This window comes from Schistocerca gregaria, chromosome 4, assembly GCF_023897955.1.
Source record: "Schistocerca gregaria isolate iqSchGreg1 chromosome 4, iqSchGreg1.2, whole genome shotgun sequence".
NCBI classification, from domain to species: domain Eukaryota; kingdom Metazoa; phylum Arthropoda; class Insecta; order Orthoptera; family Acrididae; genus Schistocerca; species Schistocerca gregaria.
In genome coordinates, this window is record NC_064923.1 from 648,405,260 (window position 1) to 648,429,624 (window position 24,365).

General features: G+C 44.4%; 1 protein-coding gene across 8 annotated transcripts in view; it reads right to left on the bottom strand.

The window, feature by feature from the left end:
• The window catches only part of LOC126268084 (homeobox protein homothorax), an 887,891-nt gene that overhangs the window by 301,563 nt on the left and 561,963 nt on the right, over positions 1–24,365 (bottom strand). For 4 of the 8 annotated variants that reach the window (XM_049973574.1, XM_049973575.1, XM_049973573.1 and 1 more), the window contains exons 8-9: positions 10,775–10,888; positions 695–814 (exon numbers count right to left, since the gene is read on the bottom strand). In XM_049973574.1, coding sequence (XP_049829531.1) covers positions 695–814; positions 10,775–10,888 — 234 coding nt within the window. The remainder of the gene's footprint in view (positions 1–694; positions 815–10,774; positions 10,889–24,365) is intronic. The other 4 variants (XM_049973577.1, XM_049973578.1, XM_049973579.1 and 1 more) reach the window with 1 other exon arrangement.

Genomic DNA, 24,365 nt, shown 5'->3' on the forward strand with positions numbered 1-24,365 from the left:
GTAATGCTGTAATGAAGCCAACGGGTGCTAGAGAAGTACGGCAGCTGCGGTGTGGAGGGAGGCGCAACTCGCTAAGAAGAGTGTTTCGTGACGTAACAATGAGGTCCATGGGAACCAATTACGAGGGTACGCGGCGACCGCGCCGAAGAAGGGCGATGCTAGGGAGGTGTCCGGGGTTGAAGGGTGCGTGGGAGGGAGCCGTGATGGATGCTCCAATCGCAGGGTGGCTGCGGGCCACGTGACAGAGGTCAGCCGGAGCGCTGGCAACGCCGCAGACAGGGACAGGCGGAGGCGGCGGCGGCGGCGGAGGCGAGTGCGCGCGCGCCGCGCAAAAATCAATGATCCCCCGCGGGGCGTCGCGACGCCGGCCGGCAGACCGGGCGGCTCACCGCCGCAGCCTCCGGCGCGGACGCCGCCTCCACCGCCGACGCCGCCTCCCGGTCCTCCGCCTCCGCTGCCGGAAGAAAGCGTCGGCCGCGTCGCCGAGGGGCAGCTGGCGGGGACAATCGCGACACGCTTCGCGGTTCAAGTGAGGCGTCGCGGTGCGTCGCGACGCGGCGCCGCTCGGGGGCGTCCAGTGTAATCATCTGGCAGAGCGACGCCGGCGCCTCGGTAAAAGCGGAAGAGGAGGAGTAGGAGGAGGGGATCAACCGCCAGTGGCTGCCCCGCGCCAGAGAAGGAAGGCCAGACTCACTTGTCCAACTGCGGCGTCCGGCGGCATCGGGCGTGGCCGGCAGCGCCGAGTCGGCCGGCGAGACGCTGCCCCGCGCCGAATACGCAAACGCGCTCGCCGCCGCGTAGCCCGCGCTAGCCTCTGCAACACAGGCGCAAGCGAACACTCCGCTGCAGGGCGCGTCCAGCCGCGGCCGCTCGTCAACACACACAGCACAGCGCATCGCATCGCCAACACATCTACTACGCTACGCTCTGCCCGAGGCGCCTAATCCCGGACACACAAAAATTTCGAGCTCTCTACAGCTGTGCTTTTATTTCAGGCATGGTTTCAGTGAGACATCATAAAGAACGCTGTGCGAGAACACAGGATAAGGAAAATTGTTTAACAGCTATTAGTCGCGATGCAATTTACGTATAACAGGAGGGTGGATCAAACTGAAATGCTTATACCTCTTAAGGAATTTAATGACGAACATAAAGGGTGTCTCGGGAGTTGGTCTGATGATTGGCGGAACCAACTGCCAGTTATCAGAAAAGTCATAGAAACATGTTAGCCTGCCGCAGTGGCCGAGCGGTTCTGGCGCTTCAGTCTGGTACCGCGCGACCGTTACGGTCGCAGGTTCGAATCCTGCCTCGGACATGGACGTGTGTGAGGTCCTTAGGTTAGTTAGGTTTAAGCAGTTCTACGTTCTAGAGGACTGATGACCTCAGATGTTAAGTCCCATAGTGCTCAGAGCCATTTGCGCCATTTGAAAAATGGCCCGTAATGTTCGGAGGCAGCATTTGTAGTGTCCTGCTTGATACACTCACGTCGATTAAATATCAGCGTAAAGTTGCAAAGCGATATGAAATGAATCGAGCATGTGAGGATTGTGGTAGGGAAGTCGAATGCTCCGACTTCGGTTTATTGGGAGAATTTTGGAAAGTCTGATTCACCTGTACAGGAGACTGCATAAAGGACGCTAGTACGACCTGTTCTTCAGTGGTGATCGAGTATTTGGAATCGCACAATGTCAGGTTAAAGAAAAACATCGAAGCTATTCAGAGGCAGGCTGCGAGATTTGTTGCCGCTATGCTCGAACAAAAAGTGAATGTCACGGACATTCTTCGGGAACTCAAATGGAAATTCTGGAGGGAACTCTACGTTCATTTCAGGAAATACCGTCCAGAAAATTTAGAGAGAAAGCATATGAAGCTGACTGCAGGACGATCCTACTGCTGCCCGCAGGTATATAGATAGTCGTTTTCCACTAACGCTATCTGCGAGAGTGGAACAGGCAAGGGAACGAATCCTAGTGGTACACAGAACCCTCGGCCACGCACCATACAGTGGCTTGCTGACTATGTATGTAGATGCAGAATGGTCAGTATTCATGGGTATGTCACGAACGATCATTCGAAGAAAAATAGTTTACTAAACATGTACATTCAAATAGTTACCCTAAGAGCTACGAACAATCGTTCACATTCAACATGACCACCAAGCATTTGTACACGTTAGCGCCATCCTAAACATCAAAACCAGTTTGGAAAAATTCTGTGTTTTGCAATTTGATCCTGATTTTAAACCTGTTTAAACCCTACCCAAGTCATTAAACCTTTAATCACATAGGTTGTCTTTCACAGGTCCAAACAAGTAAAGTCAGACACGGCCAAGTTAGGGCTGTAGCGCATGGTTTCCCTATGCGAGAAACTATTAATAACATGACGGTTTTTCCGTCACTTTAACCGTACTATTTTTCAAAATTTTATTACAATTTCTGTGTTATTAATTATAATTTTAAATGTAGCAATCACTGAATAAAACGAGTTTCTCTTTTTTTAAATTATTAACGCTCAAAATAAACCAGGAATTCCATCAGAGTAGCAGGTTTCTCAATGTGTTCCGTCAGAGGAAAACTTTGGGAACTCATGTTGTACAGGGCATGAGCCATCTCTAACCAGTCCATTTTTGCAATAGCTTTGGTCGTCAAAAATGTCTTGTGGGGATGCACATAATCGCATCCGAAAGTTTCTTAACTGTGGTTCCACAGATTTCGCTGTAGACTGTGAACTCGGACGCGTCTTACTCCTCGAATCGTTCCATCAGCACGTCCTCGATTGTCATCTGCAACAGATCTTGTCGGCAGGGCACGGCACAGTTCACCTGCAATGTCCGTTTCTCTGTTACCCAACTATTCCATCTAATGCCGCACATTGCCGATGTCCATTACATCATCCGCACATACTTTCTTGACGGACGACGCTACAACAGCTTTAAAATCATGTGCCAAGAAGTAAAACCCTAAATTTTTGGAAAATGCTTTTGACCCCTGTGTCAACGATGGCGAAAATGTGTACTAATGCATGGTAACTACGTTGAACGCTAGTATTGAGTAGAGAACAGTTCAGGCTAAGATCTGTACTGATGCCGCTGTTATATGTACATTATTAATTTTTTGTGACACACAGGCACTACCTTTTGTTCCATCCTCGTATTTAAATAATCTTTTTCTAATTAATTTTTCGTCAGGTAGTCGCAGTTCGTTTTGGAGAAATGAGTGGGCGTAAATGTACAGCTGCCATCTGACGAAGAAGTGAAAATAGTCTATCGACAGAGAAAATAAATGCTTAATGTACTTCAGTGAATGGTAGCTAATCTTAGTAGACACCCATGGTCACGCTCAACGTGCCACCAATAGAAAAAAAGTTACACAAGGCCTTAATCCGATGACCTGTACAATTAAATCAAGTATTGCAAACTAAACTCACATCCTTTAAGTTTTGCCGGAAACAGCATTAAGGATAAGTGTTTCGTTACAAGAGAATGTCTAGCTTGAAAAGAGGCTTAGCTTACTTCTTATAGTGGGAACTAAGTTTCTCTTTTAATATCTCGTCGACAACAGAGCTGCAAGAGACAAAACTTTGGTCTATATAAAACTGACGAGAACGAGGGTATTTAACTCACATCGACATGAGCGGGGAAATGAGAAGACTGTGTTGCAAGAACAAACGTGACATGTACCGATGCCATTTGCCTAATGATGGGAATACAGGACAATCGAATAAGGATGTCAACAGTTTGGCTCCGAAACACAGTTCCAGTTTCGTCTAACTACTGAAATGCATAACAGAGACGCAGATTCAGTCTTCTCGGTGCTGTCTGTATTCAGAAGCCGAATTTAGAGAAAAGCAACTCCTGTTATAAAAAGGATACAGCATTAAAAGCTTTGGTATATTATGGGATTTTCAAATACTTGTCAGCAGTTAGTGCTTAAAGGGAATAGATTATCCGTCTTGGGAATTGCATGAATACAATTTGCGCAATACTGGAATAATAAAATTCCACCTAATCCAACACCATGCTCTAGACTTTGTTGTGTTTCATGTTTAAAATTAGGTTTGGAACTTGTATTGAGAATAGAACAACTGAAATTTACCGTAGTTGAGCAGCGTTTGCTTTAATGCTTAAAGGAGATGATTATCTCACAGCTACTGCTTCAGTGGCAGTTACTGAAGTGAAGCGACAACTAAACACCGCCAGTTTTAAGAAAGACATATCATACGCAAGCAACAAATACGCATAGTGGAACCCACTCCAGAAAACAAAGAGAGCCCTGTAGCCAAAAAGCACGTTTTCCATTACGTTGTAGCTGCGCGACTTTAAGTTCGTCATTTAAGCTGCACGAGAGAACTGCAAAAGGAACAGTCATATCTGGCGAGCACTTAAATATTCACACAGTTCTGGAGCGCATAAATATGCAGAATAGAACAGAAAAACCCCGCACCAAAAAAAAAAAGAGGGAAAATGCGCGAAAGTTTTATACCGTATCAACAATTCAAATGACACGCAGACGCGCACGACTGAGTACGGGAAAGGAAAAAAAGTGAAAGAAACAGAAAAAAAAGAGCGAGAAGATAGATGGGCGCTCTCGTTATTGACCATACACTGTGATGTTTATATCCTTCCTGTCGACTTCCAGGACCGCCATCATTCGACCGCTATCTCTGTCCATCGCCATATTTTATCGGGCGATTTGTTGGGGCGCGGGCCGAGCGGCGCGCATGCGCTGTGCCGGGCCGACGCCATGGCAGCCGGCGCGTCGCCTAGCAACGGCTCAGGAGCTGCGCGCGCCGCCACGCCGCGCCGCGCCGCTCCGCCGAGGAATGCGGCCGCATCTCGCAGATCAATCACCGACCCGCGGCCAATCCAAGCCCGCCAGCGCTTTTGTCTGCCCACAGCTGTGCGCGCTCCGCCGCTGCTTTACGGGCCGCGTCGCTGCCCCGACTGCCGCCCAGCAACTTTTATGACGCCCGGTCGCCGAGCGGTGTTTCCTCGGCCATCGCAATTTCATTACTGAACAGATTACAATGAGGATCCTTAAGGATCTTCAATATCCAGCTACCGTCCAGTACAGGCGCAATCACTATGAATACATTTTCGCCGGCAGATATATCGATTTTCTACTACTGTGCGAAAGATTTCTTGCTCATGAAACCTATTATTTAACATTTTTCATTTGGCTTTCTTTGTGTATACAAGGATCGGTAACATCATATCGGACTTAAGAAACTGACTATGCTAAACGTTCTAATAAGTAAGCCAGAAAGTAAGACAAAATTTTCTCTGTTCAAAACTAAATTCTGCATTACATTTCTTTGTCAAGGTAAAGTCGTAAACACAACAATGCCAAGGAATTTGAATAACAGTTTCGCGTGCAGAAAAATTTGTCCTGCAATCTAAGTAACGAGAAATTTGTTAGGTTCTTTAATTTTTTTCGTTACGGATCAGATTATCTAAGCTGACTGACAAGTCGGAAACACAGCTGCAAAACTAATATTACTGATATAATGTATGCTCCTCAAGTTACTACAAGTAGGGAAAGTAATCCCATTTGACAGTAAATATTACTTCGTTCCACTCATGTATAGCTAGAGAAAACGTGCTGCGTACATCTTGTTGTGAGCAAAATTCTCTAACTTTGCTGTTGTCACAGAACGGCAGCATGCGTGTGCAGCAGACTTTTCCTACTAGAAATTCTCGTCAAAATTATCACTTTGCAGCACAGTAATAGGCAATGAAGGTTGCAGGTATATACAAGCAGTCTGGAAAAATATAGAATCAGCGAAGATACCTGAGAACTAGATAACAACAGCGTAAGCTACGATGTACTCCATGCTGAACAATCAATCTAGATAAAATGGGCTTTCAATCCGCCGTTCACCCTATTAGAAACGCTGCCAGAGAAGTGAAGTATTTTAAAATTCTTACAGCCACATAACCATCTCTACTGCAGTATTGACGATTTCAGCACTCTTGTGTTAGAATGATTTGATGAGAAAAGAAGTCCGTAACGAACTCGTGTGAAATAAATCTTTTCGAGGGAGTTGGACTTCTGTTTGATGAAGGAAGGAAGCTAGTCGGCAAGCGACATCAAAGAAAAATGGAGTATTTGCACTGAATATCCACACTAGGGACATTCGTCACACACGATGCGAAGAGAGCATAGAATACCGATAAAGTGAAACTGACTTTGTTGATCTGGACTTTTCTTAATTTTCTGAATAGGAGAGACTTAATGTTAGAGCAGTGGCAAGTGTAAACAAATTAATTCAATAATTAACTGGTTACTGGCCGAACTGGTTGAAAACTATTGGTTACAACCTCGACACCTTGATCGTTTATAGAGAGACTATTGACTTCATATACAGCATGAAAAATGTTGTATGCCGAATTGTGAAACGAAAGAATACCGCGTCTAGTTCGAAACTTCTCCCACCTATAAGTTTCACAGTGCCTCACAGATGTGCCGAAAATAAAAATAAGGACCTTTCTTCGCAATATAAAACTTTAGAGGTGGAGGAAGTTTTGATAAATTCATTGTAACACATCAGTAAAATTTTTGCTGTACTAACTAAATTATCAAATAATCCTTAACTGCTTTTTTAGAGCATCTTGCAACTACTTGCCCACGGTGATTCTTCAATGTGGCTCACATTTTTTATTCAGAACATCCATGTCAGGCCGCTCGCAGGAAGGACTAATTACATCACTCACTTCATCCACACGTGACACAAAATTTAGTTTTCACGTTATTTCGAGATTTATTCTAACGTCACTTAAGCTTCTGATAAATATAATATCACATATTTGAATTACATTCGTAAGTAATTTCATAATTCCATTGTACGTGTCACTCTAAAGTCGTAAAGTGGATTACTTTTTAATGACATTCATTATATGTCTGAATCGTGCAGTGCACTCGTACGATCAGAGAGTAAAAGAGGTCTTTGCAAAAGCGAAAGGTAACTTTTATCATACCCTTCCTCATTTTCCCTGCAGAACATTATAATCATGAGCTGAGCTACTCGTACATTTCAATTTCAAGTGATTTTCCAAGTACTGTTGAAGCCATAGTCAGATGTTACTTTGGATCGCTTGTTACACTCACACACTTATAAAACGTACAGCTGATTCATTTAGCTTCTACAATGAGCGCTGCCATTACTTTTTAACACGATTCTTTTATGTTGCTTTGCTGTCTGTCTGGTACCAATTTTGGAATAGATTTTAAATTAACTTCCCTATGAGCTACAGTCTCCAAATTTTAAATACAGCCCAGAACTGGATGACAATGATATATTAAATCACTATTTTGTAGGTCTGTTCGGTAGGGTGGGGGTGAAAAAATTGGCTAATTCCTGACGTCTATGCTGCCCCATAGGAACTATGTGTTGTGTGGGTAGTATCGGAATGCATCCCAGGTGATAAGCTAGAAGTGGTCATGGCTAAGCAGAGAAGATGAACAGAGGGCGTGGAGGAAATGTTTGCATTACATGTAACTTACGCACATATTGTTGAAGCTGTGGGCAAAAAGCTAGTATATATACAAGTAATTATTTAAATATAAAACGTAATCTCATCAAAACGTCGAAAATCCATTAAGGAATTTCACACCACAAGACTAAAAGCAAAAATAATTATTTAAATAAAAATAAAATTCCAATGTTATATATTTCTAAATCACACCAAGAAGCATAATTTTTGTAGCCCCATACGTATAATTCTGAATATTTGAGGTTTGGGCCTAGAAGACATTGTTTTATACTTTTAGCTTAAAAACGTGTTATATTAAAATTCTAGTTCTTTTTAAGCAATTGTTAACGTATGGGTTACTAACTGCCCCATTCTCACTGACTGTTAATGTAGTTTTGTCCTCACTGTACAAGACTTCCCCGGTGCTAAATAAGCCCTACGCAAGGTTAGCAAGGAAAGTACGTATAAAATCTATTTTTTTGTTTTTCGATTTATATCTGGACTTGAGCCAAATTGAGAGCGAGCTATGCTTTCTAGTACAGAAAACCTTAATGGCGTCGCAAGGAAATGAATGTGGGTGTTTCCGAATATGTGAGCCGTTTCCAAGACATTAGAATATGTTTGTAAGTGCCGTAATTCGTGGTGGAAGCATGGCCAAGTGTCACATTAAAAGTTAAAAAACGCTGCGTTCGACTCTAGTTAAGCCTAGACTTTTACCCTGGCACGCTAATTGACTTGCACTTTCGGTAAATTTTGCCTGCGCGAAGTCTGCGACATTGTACTGTAATTTCAATTCACTATTCAGTTACAGCTGGCTGGATGAGCCTGTTATCATACCATAGGAAATGAAGGGTGTGTGTTCTCCATTTGCGTGTGGTGCTCAAATCAACCTTCGTCGTCTTACATGTTTTATTTCAACAAATCTGTGTTGGCAGCTGGTAAACAGACAATGGACGGCAGATCTGGGGGGAGGAGGGTTACTTTGGTCAGATATTAATAATGATCATTTATGGTCAGTTGAACTTTTATTAAATTCAGATTTCGGCTGTTGACAGGATGTTTAACAATTTATCTGTATCAAATGTCGCTAGGGTAGATATTTTTGTTCACGTTCATATACGAGGTTTATAACACCCTTGCTATTTCCCCGAAGGTACTGTAGCAGCTTTGTAAGCCTCTATTCAGGATACATGTCGTGGGAGGTACCGACATGAGCCGCAATAGGACACTGAAATAATTCAGATGTGAGAGTTTAATATTTGTGCCGGACCCGGACTCGAGTCCGGACTTCCAGTTGTATGCAAGCGGTCACTTTACTGGCTTCGCCTATATGAGCATACTTTCCGCCCATCCAAATTTGTGAACTTATTGCACACTAGCAAGTAGTGTACCTGTCCATTTACACTCCTTCGTAAAGTGCGATCAACTGAGATTTTGGGACGGACGGAAAGCGTGCCGCCGCGCTTAGTGGCCGCGAGGTTCTAGTCGCTATGTCACGGATTGCACGGCCCCTTCCGCTGGAGGTTTGAGTCTTCCCTCGGGCATGTGTGTGTGTGTGTGTGTGTGTGTGTGTGTGTGTGTGTGCGCGTGTGTTTTTGTTCTTAGCAAAAGTTAGTTTAAAAGTTAGATTAAGTAGTGGGTAAGTCTAGGGACCGATGGCCTCAGCAGTTTCGTCTCTTAGGAATTCAAACGCATTTGAACTTAAAAAAAAAAAAAAAAAAGCGAATCCAGGTCCGATTTCCGGTCCAGTACAAATTTTCGGTTTTCGCTATTTAATCGTATTTCAATGTCCCTTTGCGGATGATGTCGATACCTCTCTCGAAGTACTGATATTCATCGCAACTGTAATAAAGCTGTAATGTCTACTCTGTCCGAGATACTTGACAGAACGGACAACACGTATGTACTACACAGGGTGGTCCATTGATAGTGACCGGGCCAAATATCCCACGAAATGAGCATCAAACGAAAGAACTACAAAGAACTAAACTCGCCTAGCTGGAAAGGGCTATGGTTGGCCCGCTAGATGGCGCTGCCATAGGTTCAACGGATATCAACTACCTTTTTTTTTTATAGGAACCCCTATTTTTTATTAGATATTCGTGTAGTACGTAAAGAAATATGATTCTTTTAGCTGGAGCACTTTTTTCGCTTTTCGATAGATGGTGCTGTAATAGTCACAAACGTATAAGTACGTGGTATCACGTAACATTCCGCCATCGCGGGCGGTATTTTCTTCGTGATAGATTATCCGTGTTAAAATCGACCGTTTACCAATTGTGGAAAAGGTCGATATCGTGTTGATGTATGGCTATTGTGATCAAAATGTTCAAACGTACCTAGGTTCTGCACTTTAATTTAATAAACCTACCTGTTACCAACTATTCATCTAAAATTGAGAGCCATATTTTTGTGACTATTACAGCGCCATCTATCACAAAGCGAGAAAAGTGGCCCAACTAAAACATTCATATTTCTTTACGTACTACACAAAGATGTAATAAAAAATGGGGGTTCCTATTTTTAAAAAAATAAAAACGCAGTTGATATCAGTTTGACCTATGGCAGCGCCATCTAGCGGGCCAACCATAGCGCCATCTGGTTTCCCGCCTTCAAGGTAGACAAGTTTCGTTCTTTGTAGTTTTTAAGTTTGATGCTTATCTCGTGAGATATTTGGCCCGGTCACGATGAATGCACCACCCTGTATAGGATACATACATAATAGCTGTCTACTGTGGCGAATGGAATTGGGGAGAAGAGGAGTTTGTGGCACAACTTGACTAGAAGAAGGGATCGGTTGGTAGGACATGTTCTGAGGCATCAAGGCATCACCAATTTAGTACTAGAGGGCAGCGTGGAGGGTAAAAATCGTAGAGGGAGACCAAGAGATGAATACACTAAGCAGATTCAGAAGGATGTAGGATGCAGTAGACACTGGGAGATGAAGAAGCTTGCACAGGATACAGTAGCATGGACAGCTGCATCAAACCAGTCTCAGAACTGAAGACCATAACAACATGGCGGTATAGCCCGGATAGCCATCACAAGGATTAAAAAAAAGTGCATGTTAAGTTCAACTATTGCCCACGAAGAAGGTACACCTCGCGACCCTTTGGTTACCAGCAACTCATCACAGCTAAAAGCTCATTTTTGGACTACCCATCGCCTAAATTTTCTAGTCTGAAACAGTGGTATTGGATTGTAGGGAGGGAGTTGTTAAGGTTCGGGTTGTGTGAGGACGCGACGTCTGGGAGGGACGGGTGGTAAGTGGGTGAGTACAGTGAGGAAGCGAGTTGAACTTACCGTTGTACTCTCCGGGGCTGCCGAGGAAGACGGACGAGTAGAGGACGCCGCGGCGCGCGTCGCTGGCGCGGGTGTCGGCCGGGCTGGGCCACTCGCGCCGCGGGCACCACTTGCCTGCAACACACGGCGAGGGACCGTCAGCTCACAGGCGCAGGCAGGGCTCTGGGCGAGCGAGAGGCGCCACACACTGCCGCTGACCGGGCTCTCACTAAAGCTAAATACAGTGCCACTGCAAGGGTAGCGCTGCCGCGACGAAATGTGTCGGAGTAAAGCAACCACTCCCTCCCCAGTATGTGCAGTTCCTCAAGGAACAGTTGTAGGCCCTCTGCTGTTATTACACTACCGGCTGGTCAAAAGGTCAATAAACCACGGAATAATGTAGACAGAGAGGTAAAAATTGACACACATGCTTGGAATGACATTGGGTTTTATTAGAACAAAAAAAAAAGCACCCCGTATTGCTAGACGCGTGAAAGATCTCTTGCGCGCGTCGTTTGGTGATGATCGTGTGCTCAGCCGCCACTTCCGTCATGCTTGGCTTCCCAGGTCCCCAGACCTCAGCCCGTGCGGTTATTGGCTTTGGGGTTACCTGAAGTCGCAAGTGTGTCGTGATCGACATCTCTAAGGATGCTTAAAGATAACATTCGACGTCAATGCCTCACCGTAACTCCGGACATGCTTTACAGTGCTGTTCACAACATTATTGCTCGAGTACAGCTACTGTTGAGGAATGATGGTGGACATATTGAGCATTTCCTGGAAAGAACATCATCTTTGCTTTGTCTTACTTCTTCATGCTAATTATTGCTACTCTGATCAGATGAAGCGTCATCTGTCGGACATTTTTTGAACTTTTTTTTTTTTTTGGTTCTAATAAAACCCCACGTCATTTCAAGCATGTGCGTCAATTTGTACCTCTCTCTCTACATTATTCCGTGATTTATTCAGTTTTCAAATTTATACTGACTTTTTGATCACCCGGTATATATACGATTTAGGAGTCGATATGGGCAGACGTGTTAGATTCCCTGCTGACGATGCTGTAGTTTAGCGTCTCGTAAACTCGTTACAAGATCAATGGGAATGCGAATAGTTCACTTCGCGGAGCAATTATGACTGTGCAAAATTGTGTACGCGTTTGCAGGAAGACTATTTCACGCAAAGAAGAAACAACTAACTCACTGATGGGGAGCCGGCCACGGTGGCCGAGCGGTTCTAGGCGTTACAGTCTGGAACCGCGCGACTGCTACGGTAGCAGGTTCGAATCCTGTCTCGGCCATGGATGTCCTTAGGTTAGTCAGGTTTACGTAGGGGGACTGATGACCTCAGAAGTCCTCACAGGCATTTGAAGCATCCAATGAAGTGGATACATACCAAGGTACCAATTAGATAAATATCTGTACTTATACCCGTAACTTCCTGTATATACTAGACGACTCTAGTAGCAACCTCAATGTAACGGTGATTCTTAGATTATTTTGACACAGGTATCAGCCAAGCAATATTTACAGACTTCTGTTAACGAGTAGACAGTGGAAACCGGTCTAGCCACTAAACAATTTTGTGAGAACTGAATAAAATAAAGTTTATAGTATCACAAAACTAGACGACATTTGGATACACAGAACCAGACAATACTTAAATGAGAGTGGAGAACAAATTTCAAGTATGATATGGAAAGAAGATTATAGAGGTAATGGCACATTACCGGACACGTCTCAAGACGAAATCTTGTGTGTAAGTTTAGTCTCTCCAGACAGTCATCTATGTTTCTTGAGACAGCCGTGGACCGGCTTGTATTTTCGTACTGCAAGACGGGGCCACGGAAAGAACAAACAAGCAAGTCGCTCGTTCTGTCAGGGCTTTAAATTTTCGGCAAAAGAGTTTAGAGGCGCTTCTCTCGCCGGAAACATTCGGCAACAAGGACTTCCAACCGGAACACTCGCCGATTAAAAGTGCGTATAACCGTCTGCGCGGCGTTACGGCGAGTGCGTCGTTTTTGCGAGATTCGGCATCCAGTCGGGCGAGCAACATTAGTTTTGCTCGGTTTATTAAGCGCGAACAAGAAAGCGGCGGGCGCGGGCTGTTTCCGCTAATGTATGTACAGCGCCGGCGCCCGGGACTTGGCCGAATCCCGGCGTCCATTAACTTGGCGAGCGCTACCAACTTGTGTCATTAGAGCGGGGCCGCTTCCTACTAGCCAACCCGCTGCGCCGACGGACAAATAATGAAGCCGCGGCCGGCTCGCTTTCCTTCTGGCGGATCCTCCGCTGTGTTCTCTTCGTGGAAAATGCTCGCGTTGTTGGTGGCGCGGCCCTTTGTCGGAGGCGCACTGTTTGGAGGCGGAGTACACACAGGCGGCGCGCGCCGGCCGCTCTCGTGTAAAAATAAAGCCGCGGCGGCGGCGTCGGCGTCGCCCGCGGGCGCGCTCTCCTGTCCTGTCGGGACGCCTACAGCGCGGCCGCACCACAGCACAGCACAACACAGTGCCGATTTGTTATTCGAGGGGGGAGGCGCGGCGCCACAACACACCGCGCCTCTGGCTTCTTAATATACTCGCGCGTCTCTCCGAGGAACAATGCCGCTCCTGTCACCGGCTGCCCGATGCTTTCTTCTCGATTTTTATGCGGCGACGTCTTCAGAAACCGATCCCTTCAACATCTCCTGGTCTAGCTGTCGGCTGCCGAGCACGTGTTCCGCTGTCGTGCGACTCTCTCTCTCTCTCTCTCTCTCTCTCTCTCTCTCTCTCTCTCTTGTGCATGCGTGCGTGTGTGTGTGTGTGTGTGTGTGTGTGTGTGTGTGTGTGTGTGTGTGTGTGTGTGTGTGTGTGCACTGCTGGTGAAAGCGTACACAAGGCTATTATTACGCAACATGATGATGGTGTTTGGTTTGTGGAGCGCTCAACTGCCAACTGCCCGGTCATCAGTGCCGCCCGTACAAGAAGAGCCAATTTTTACACAATCCATTTTTTTTTGACAGTCCAGTCTAGCCACTGTCACGAATGATGATGATAATGATGATGATGATGATGAAATGGTGAGGACAACACAAACACCCAGTCCACGGGCAGAGAAAATCTCCAAGCCCGCTGGGAATCGAACCCGGGACCCTGTGATATAGAAGCAGCAAAGCTTGCCACTAGACTACGGGTTGCGGACTGGTTACGCAACGTGAATGACCAATCCTCCTCCGTAAGGCTTCATTCCTCTTTTTACCTAAGTTAATTGCGTCAAAATTTCATATTTGTCCTTTGAGCTCATTACGTAGCGTACCAAAACACCGTGTATTGCTTAACACTTAATGTTAGTTATCTGTGAACTTCGTTGGAAATAAGGTGCTCATTATTCTCCGGATGACAGGCTCATCCTGTAAATAAGAGATTCCGTTTCCCTGTCATCACAAGTAAAAATAACTGAGATACGTATTTCCCTTGTTTGTTTTTTATCTCCTTACATAGTTGACAAGTTATATCGTCACGGTTATTTACTTACTGTAACATCTACACACGTGGTAACTTTACATTGGATAAATTCAGTACCAGGTTACATAAATAGCCTGTGTAGGTGTGGACAGCATTTCTTGACCGCTCACCGTCACTTACCATTGATTCCAAGATCGTTGTATCGGTCATTACTAGTACTCTGTTTATCAGTATGCTATCCATAGGCTAGACGATGAGGGGCTAAAATACGATAAGCACGTCGTATAATGCGTTCATGTACGCTTGTAGTAACATATTCAACCAGGGAAGTATGGTACCTACTAAGGAACATCAAAGAATTAATTTTGTATTATTTGAACTACTGTAACCATATGATTCAGCAGAAGTGTGTTCAATTATATGCAAAGAAACTGTTTCAAGATTTTGTGTGTGTCAACAGAGTGGCTGTTCTCTTACTGAGAATATTTGTATAGCCAGCAGCGTTCGATCACGCAGTATTTCCTCTCTGCAGGCTACGCAAATACTCAATTACAATTATTTTCTTTTTATTGAATTTAATCCCGCGCTCTCCGTGATTCTATGTCTACGCACTTAGAAACGCCATACGAGGCCGGAAATGGCCACTCGTGTACATACAATGAAAAGACTATCTACAGAGTAATAAACAGCTAAGTGAAAATGTTGACATTAATCTTGGTCGGTATTATCTTTCCAGTGTTAATTTTTCTTCAGTTAATGTGGGCGCTTCTTTGTCTTGTTAACAACCTCACAAAATCTGTCAGTTACTGATGATGTTCCGCGGTTAAAGCTGAAAAAGCCTGGCGAACTCGGCAGCAACGAGATTATAAACAAAGGGAGAAGATATAAAGAAATTGAAGAAGGGAAAATGAATGAGCGAAGGTGGCTTGCAGCTTGCTTGTATAGATACCAAACCCAAAGGCAGCTTCAGTCTGTACATTTTGCTAGAAGGTTTGAGACGATCCGTGAGAGTGAAAGACAAACCTCAGGGTTAGAACCTGAGGAGTATTCACACTGTTTACATCTCAAAGAAGTCTGCTTCAGCACGCAGTCCGTCACAGTGTATTGGGATCACATTAGGTGCAGGTGGCTTGCAAACGTCCCGTTAATGTTGGCTGTAACTGAATCAACACCCGCAGGCGGGTGATCTACGTTCGTTTGGTATCCGAGCCAGAACAAGCGGCGGGTCGCGAAACGGGCAGAATACACCCCCACGGCACAGGTTCTGCGCAACCCGTAATCAATACAAAGACGTGCCCGTCCCATAAATCTATAATAGCTCTCGTACCCTACACTCAAAAAAGCGTGGTAACAATTTGTGAGGACGAGGGAAAATTTATTGGTTTTTAAATCGCAATTTCTCGCGAGCGAGCGGACTGTGGCATGGCCGTGGAGGGCGGGAACTGGGGTGTAGGAGTGGGCGAGAAGGGGGGGGGGGGGAGCGAGGGGAAGGGAAGGATGATTTACGGTGCGAGCAGAGCGTGTTACGATGATGTCTGGCGCTTGGTCTGCGGCTCGACGGCAAGATCTGCGGGAACAGAGGTGATGCAGGACACAGCTTCCAAATACAGTCGTTATCTCTTATCTCTGTCGTTACAACGATAAAAAATCAAAACAAGATTATCACTGCAACGTAAATCAAGGACGAAACGGACTAAAAGCACGGCAACGTTCACACTTCTTATATTACTTAACAACATCAAAAGACCTGTCAGAAACTAGCTTGTGAATTTAGTTTGAATACGGCGGGAATATGTAGTGAATGCGAGAGTTTCTACAGAATTTTATGTAAATATTCGCTTCAGTACTATGCGATTCATTTCACGAGTGAGATCATATTACGTGACACTTGTTGAACGTACATATATCCAAGGGCACCCCATACGATAGTTTTTAGGAGAGGGGCGAGTGCTGGACCTGGGGTATGGAAGACGAATGGTGGCTTGTAACCCTGTGAAAAGTTTCTATCATTTCTTGAAAGAAAAACACCTGACTACACTACAGTTTTTCCTTTTCCTGGGGGCTAGGGGGAAGGGGGGGGGGGGGCACTCCTTGCTAGGGGCTAAGGGCGCTCTTGGTTGTATCTGTTTGATTAATGCTTTAAACCTTTATCTAAGTGTGTCATATCTTTCATGCACAACTCGCCTGTCTTCATATGTAACATCGTTCTTATCTACCGGAATGAAAGGCAAACATTAGGATTAAAATCAGGTAATTAGTCTTTTAATATGTCCTTCAGATCCACTAACAGAAAATGGGACTTAGTTGTAACCTTTGTAGTGTTTCGCAAAATAAACTATAAGAACAAATGTCATAGATTTTTTGCCCAGATCGCTAAGCGTGAAACAGAAAGATAAATGTTACTGTAAGTCCCGTAACAAGTTGAATTAATTGAAAAATGAAATTACTTAGAATGAATTAATGTGAATCTTAGTTTAGTGTAATTTACCGGAGACGTTCTTACCTAACTTTTGTAAATAACCGCAAAATAGTGATCATTACATTTTAGATTCCTAGCAGACAGACGAACACAAATGGGTGACAGACAATTCCCAGGCGAGAAATACTGTCAAGCAATATGTACAAATTTACAGGCGAAATATGCCATATTGTGTTTTAGCCATAGTTTATCTTCAATCTACACGATGACCAGTTGTATTCAGCTGCATTTCACCATACTAGTTCAACCTGAGCTTACACTCTGTGTATAATACCCTCGAAGTTGGCAAAATATCTAACACTTATCGTTCTTCCTTCTTAATTTTCCATATTAGAGAAAACAGGGGAGAGATGATGTGTGTGGAAACTGGGAAGTCACTCGAGAATATGTTAAACGATGCGGAAGGCGTTTTCTAGAAACGGGAATGAACGGTAAACAGCATAAACTGTGGGATTGATAACGAGATGGATAAGTAAAAGCGGAAAAAAGTAGTACAAATTAGAGAAGTCGAGAACAGCGTCAATGTAGTTGAAAAAGCAATGACTTAAAAATTACTAAAATAAAATAATGAACCGCAAACAATAGAATATTTGAGTAGATGGAGATCATGAGACCATTGTCTAGTGATGGTCTAGAATACATAGCAGGCATTTAATGACACCAAAAAGGAATTGATGAATTTGTATTCTCCTAATACATGACACATAAATAGTAGTTTCTGAACGTGCTATGCCCAGTTCACACTAATTAATTACTTTGTTTGCATCTTAAAATGAGGACTAAGCGGGCGAAGAAGCTACGGTTGGGCTATCTACGCAGGAAGACCGCCAACCCTCGAGTGCTAGGTTTTACAGACGGGGGAGCTCACAGAGGCAGCGGTGCAACCGCTCATTAAGGCGCCGCCGCCTAGAACGGTGATGCGGCTGTTCAATATTCTATTAGCCATATTCTTATCTGGCGTGGGAAGGCCATCCCGGCGGGCGACGCAGATTGCAGCCTTCCCGCGGCGGTGGCGACCGCGCCGGGATGAGGTCGTAGCCGAGATTACGTTGTTAAGGTGGCGCCCCGGCGTGTCGTGTGTGTGCCATTACGTCATTCCGGGCGCACCTCCAGATTACCTCTTAAAAAGAACGCTTCCCCCGGACGCGCAGCTTTTTAACACCCAATTCATTTGCAGAAGCTGTAAACGCGCCCGGTGCTCCCTAGAGGAGGGGCAGGAAGGGGGAGGCGGAGGCAGAGACAGTCGCGAGACGGCGAGAACGGTACACCGTAAAACCCAGCCAGACAGTAACAGGCCGCGCCAATTCTGTTTTACTCCTGCGACAACGAGCCCAAATTGGACAAGTGCGCGTTAAAGAGCAGACTGCTGCATTACCACCTATTAGTGGTCTCTTCCAGGCCGTGCCGACACTGATTTTCTTTTCACGTGCAAGGCCACCTCTGCGGATCAAATTAACGCTTCCTATCTCAGAGCGAAATGTGCAGTAACTTTTCACTGGGACAGTTAGTGTTTCTGTGGATAAATCACACTCCCAACTTTGATAGTCGTGTTTCAGACAGTTAACAAATCGACTGTGTTATTTTAAACTGAAATACTTTTACCGATTGTTTCACTATGCGTTTCTGAAGTAGATTTATTTACGTTAGCCAAACACAAATGATTTGTACATTTCAGTTTGCAAAAAAAATTTTATGTAGTTTCCGAGCGGTCTAAGGCGATGCAGTTTTGGACTGAGCGGCTGGTCCCGGCGGAGGTTCGAGTCCTCCCTCGGGCATGGGTATCTGTGTTTGTCCTTAGGATAATTTAAGTTAAGTAGTGTTTAAGCTTAGGGACTGATGACCTTAGCAATTAAGTCCCATAAGATTTCACCCACAGTTGAACATTTTTTTATGTAATGTAAATACGATTCAAAAATCCACCACACATTACTCTGAAGAATCGTACACATAAACCATCTCTGTTTTGTTAATTTAAGCTTTAACATAGAAAGCCCAAGCCGTCAACTTTGTTTACGAAGTTGAGCTCTTCCGGGGACCACATACGTTTCTTCTCTGTTTCTCAACATATTAGTGTAGAAGGTTACTCAGATTAGGTGTTTTGGATGTCTGAAAGCATATTTAAATTAAGCAAGCATAGTTGACGAGTAAATTTACCGTCAGACCTGAGAGACTGGTGGATAATCGCAAATCTATTCCGCGCCTTAGCAGTAATAAAAACTGCATGCCGAATATTTTCGTCTCTTGTCCACATTTCAGAAACTGATTTCTTTCGGTAGCAAACTGTTTCAACAGTCAACAGCACACCAATAAATGTTCTGTTTGACAGAACCCAACACCTGTTGAAATTCTCATTCTGTCAAGAGCAGCGTTTGCATTGTCATGCGGATTAACAAGTGACGCTTCAGCATTCGTGAAGGTGGACAACATAGTATCTAGAATTTGGTCATCAAATTACAAGTTGAAACTGTGGGTGCAGGTTCACTTGCTTGCACTGACCTGGGAGATCCTCTGACATTGTTATACTGACGACAGCGAATCATTGGGAGCACTGAACTTGTCCATTATTTTCGTCCTGACTTTGCGATAAACCCATCGCTTCCTTCGGAATTCTCATCTGAATTTTTCGTTAGCAATGTTACTTTTTTCTCAATACACTCAAGGTAATTTTCTGATTCTGATGCATTACTTCTTATATAAAGTCATCAGTATCGCTAAAGACATCTTTTGGGCCACTGAGATCACCTTCATCCAGTATCCAAAACTGGCATCAACTGAGATTTCCTTGTGGGCCATTTTCAAAAATTTATTGGTTTCACGTTATGGGAAAAAATCTATCAAATTTTGCAACATAGTATAACAAGTCAGATCCAAACTGTGTTTTTATTTTTAAAAAAAATTAACGGACGCATCAAGCTCTAATTATATAATACATGCCCTAAAAAGTTGCAGAACATACATAAAAATTAAGAATAAATTGGTTCTTACAGTTGCGGTAGTATCACCAAAAATCACTCCCTGGAGTCCCTAGAGGGCTTCGCATAAAATGTTAAGAGTTAAACAAATTCACTTCATGGTAGAAACATAATCCTCAGACACGCTTACTGAAATGATCAGTAAAACTGACAATTACATGCTCATTTTACTTCATATTTACTACAGTCACGGTTAGGCCTAATTGACAATGTTCTAAATTTTCCCACGCAGACATCTACAAATATGGCGGAACTGTAAACAGCTGTGAGCTGTGTATGCGTGTTTTGTAGATACCTACTCCTAAGTTTGTATTCCCGTCGTTTTTATTTAGATGTTTTTTGCTGTTTATTATCATTGCCGTGCTTGCACCTCCTACCACCTCATGCGTATTACATGATGTGAATGAAGGTTTTCCCCTATCACAAAAACACTAATTTTTAAGAAACTATGTTAGACGCAGCAAAGAAGTTTGTTTCAAATGGTACCTTAACTCACATAGTTTTTATGGATTCACTTCTGCATGTGCTCCGGCAGCATCTGATTTCTCCTCCTCCTCCTCCTCCTCCTCCTCCTCCTCTCTCTCTCTCTCTCTCTCTCTCTCTCTCTCTCTCTCTCTCTCTCTCTCTCTCTCTCTCTCTCTCTCTCTCGTTACAGACAGCGTAAATTAGGAGTGCTGTTGCGTCTACGTAGGTGAGTAATGTGTTTTGTGATTTCTTGAGACACAGTCACCTATTATGGTTCGGCGAGAGTTTGGAAGTGCCTATGATCGAGATTCACCAGATGGATGGTATGGTAAGTTTAAAGAGGCAAGGCAAGGATCAGTAGACCTTGAACGATTGGCGCCAATGTTGGTATCGTGTGAACAGCACGTCAATGGAGTCTGCGGAAATTGAGTAGAGAATGAAGAGAGTATATCCACATCTATTGTCTTTGAGGAAACGCTACATCCAATGCAGTTGTAGTGGCTTTTCTATTCTGACGCTTGGTTAATTATCATGCGTTACCTAAATCTACGTATGAAGTCCTCAATCCGCCTTTTAGTGTGAGGGGCAGGATACTTAATGAACCACTGACACTTTACCATCCCCTTTTCTGTTGAGATACCATTGTTATAATAAACTCAATGAAAGAGGAAACAACAGTAGGGATTGTTGATGATGGTTTTCAAAATACTATTTAGTGGCTGTGGTTGATTAATGTTAAGTGAAAGGTCATTTACATGTAGAAGTAATGGGATTGGAAAAACGGCTTTGCCGTAGTGGTAACACCTGTTCCCGTTAGATCACCACGGTTAAGCGCTGTGTGACTTGGCTGTCACTGGGATGGGTGACCATCCCGTCTGATGAGCACTGTTTGCAAGTGGGGTGCACTCAGCCCTTGTGAGACAAATTGAGGGGTTACTTGACTGAGAAGTAGCGGCTCCGATCACGAAAACTGGCAACAACAGAGAGAGAGAGAGAGAGAGAGAGAGAGAGAGAGAGAGAGAGAGAGAGTGGAGTGGTTTGCTGACTACATGCCTCTCTACATCGGCATCCAGTGACGCCAGTAGGCTAAGGGTGACACGACTGTCGATCAGTATCTTTGGGCCTTGCGAGGCCGGCTTGCACGGAATTTTTTAATAGGAGTGCACCCAAAATCGAACATTGTAATGCTGCCACAAAAGTTTCTCCTCCTCCCAACAGCGTCTGAATTATTCAGCACAACTTTCGGCGTTCTGGTTGTTAAGTATAATGGAACCCATCTGTGAATAAAGCAATTCCACGAAACTTGAGTTTTTCGAACAGTATAACAATCAAACGCCTTGGAAAAATCATTTTTGTAGGTGCAGCAGAGAATAGGCGCCCACTCAAAACTAGGGCTCAATACAGTACTCAGTTAAGGTAAATATCTGGTGTAAATGATGTTCCTTAAAATTACTTCTTTCCAGTAGAGCCAGTAGCTCACTGGAAGAAAATATACTTTCGTTGTATAGAGCAAGCAATGTGAGTTTATAGGCTGCGCAAGTACTGTAGTAGTCTTCCGACATGTCGAAAACTCCTCTGGCCTTCGCCAGCGACTGTGTGGCTGGCGTGTCCAGAAGGCGGACTGGCGCCAGCAGGGCGTAGGCGGGGCCCGGACCTGCCGCAAGGGTCGCTGACGAATGGAGCGCCGTATATTGCGAGCCACCGTGCGCCTCTTCCTGTACTAATCAACCTGTCCTCCCACCGCCACTTGCGGCCACAGCTTCCAGACGCCTGCACACCGCGCAATCGCGGCTGATAGCAACCGGAGACACGTCGTTTACAAATCGTTGTTCAAATCCAGACGATTAGCCAGTCACTGACTGCGAAACTGTACTGAGAATTACGTGACTGTTTGTTATAATATTTACTTCTGTGGAGCACAAGAAAACGCTATCTCGTTTCAGACCTACTAGTGAAAATATATGGGTTATCTTCATTGAAGTACTTAAGTATTTACCTTTTTAATTTTGTGTTAATATGTCCATGTATGTGGAGCTGCACACATGAATACTCAACTACATGTCTAGCCTTTACCTGCGGGAGTCTCCTCACACAAATCCATTCGCAATGTTGTTTGTGAGTGAACTACAGCTTATCTGATGGTTTGTCATTACTGTATTTTACCAGTTTTAAATCTGACGCAATGTGTGTAGCCACACTTGTAGCTTCTTAAAAAATTTTAATTATTATCCCTCTCACAGATCTGAAGATGATTGGTGCAAGTGGAACTAATAATTCCTTGTTGAAATTACAGATTATGTATTTGTGTCGGACAATAAACTATTTTTAAAAAAAAAATGAGTTGATCAACAGCAATCGAAAACTTCACTACGATAGAAAAGCCATTGTTTCCAGAACTAATCACTGTTTTATGTACATGATTTCCTTACTAATTATTGCCCTGAAGTAACCTGGAATTCTATTTATATCGACATAAAATGGTATTTTAAATACAGATTTTGTTTTAAAACAACTCCGTATTTTTTTTTCAGTGGGCCTGCAGGTTGCGCGAGGTCAAAGGAGGACACATTTTATGTTCATTTCAATTTTTTTTGCTGCACTATTTGTTTATTTACTTGTAGTGATACAAGTTACATGATGAACTCTCTTTCGGCGTTTTGCCATTACAAGTGTACGCATTATCTGGTATGTCGGTTGTCTTTCAGTTATGATATTATCACTTTATTTGTACGTTTACTTTTTATTTGACTGATCTTGTTAAGTTATTTTTGACAGATTTGGCTGCAGCAGTGCTACATGTTTACGAATAGCTCTTAAAAAAGACTTTACAAGATCACGCAAATAAAAAGTAAAAATATATACCCTAAGTAATGTGATCAAATCGTAACAAAAAGACAATCGACATTTTCTCTCCAAGATGCCAAATGGACCACATCGTACTAGCTAAGATTTCCACCTGATAACAACAAACCGCCGAAACGAGCTCGTCCTGTAACTTTTATCTCTGCGAGTTAACGCACAAATAGTGCAATAAAAAGCTTGAACTTGAAACAAAATTTAAATTTTATGTTCCTTCTGTTCTGTTCCTGCCTAACTTTATATTTATTGCTACATGCCATTTCCCTCGTTAAAAGATATAACTTCATTATTTTATGTTTTGGTGTAGAAGTCTTGAATGGACTGGGTTAATATGTAAAAAGTTGCTGACCAATATCTCAGAGAGAGAAAAAAATTCCAATTAGGCCTAAACGCACAAAAGCTGCAGCAAGAAATGAGCCAATGTAGCGGCGGCAGAGAAACGGTTCCCTTTGATCCGTCTGCTATTGCTCGCACAGACGGAGTAAAGCACGGCGCTGTCCGGTACGTCCGCCCCGGGAGATGCGAAGCGCGAGAGCCGAAGGAAACGAGGCGAGGCGGCGGAGGAGGCGCAGCGCGGCGCACGCGAGGCGAGCGGAGAAGGCAATAAGACGACGGCGAGGCGGCGGGCCCTGCCCGCGTGCCATGGCAGCCGCTAGACTCCACCCACCGGCCGCGCGCTCCCTGCCCGTGCTGCCGCGCCGCGGCCGCCCGCCCAACTAGCCACCGGCCGCCCCGCCCCTCTCCACCCCACCCCGCAGCCCCCTATCCCCTCCACCGCGGCCATGGCGGAGCAGGCGCCGCGCGCGGTTGCCTCGCTGCAGGCGCCGCAACTTTGATCTCGCCACACGGCAGTAAACTCCGGTTGCGAAGTCGTACACCGCCTCGGCCTACTGACGCTATAAGGGCAACAGGGGGTGTAGATGTAGCAAACGAGTTAATCGACGAGGATAACGATGTTAAGTGTGCAGTTGGACGAGTAACTCCAAATCCCTTCTCCCGATTACAAGAAAGTCGAGTCATTTTCTATGCAGAGAGAGAGAGAGAGAGAGAGAGAGAGAGAGAGAGAGAGAGAGAGAGGGGGGGGGGGTAGATGATTTATGATGACGCGAGTTAACCCATACAAATTTTAAATCTGCAGTCACAACATGCCCACATTTTATGAACGACCACAATATTATTAAATCAGTACAGTCTATTTAGCCCATTACGATTAGCCGCGCTGTTAACGCATCGCTTTCCGGATTAGGAAGAAGCGCCTGGTCCCCGGCGGACTTGGTTCGAGGTTCGGTGAGCCGGCCAGTCTGCAGTTTTTTTTTAGGCGGTTTTCCATCTGCCTCGGCGAATGCGGGCTGGTTCCCCTTTTCCGCATCAGCTACACTATATCGGCGATTGCTG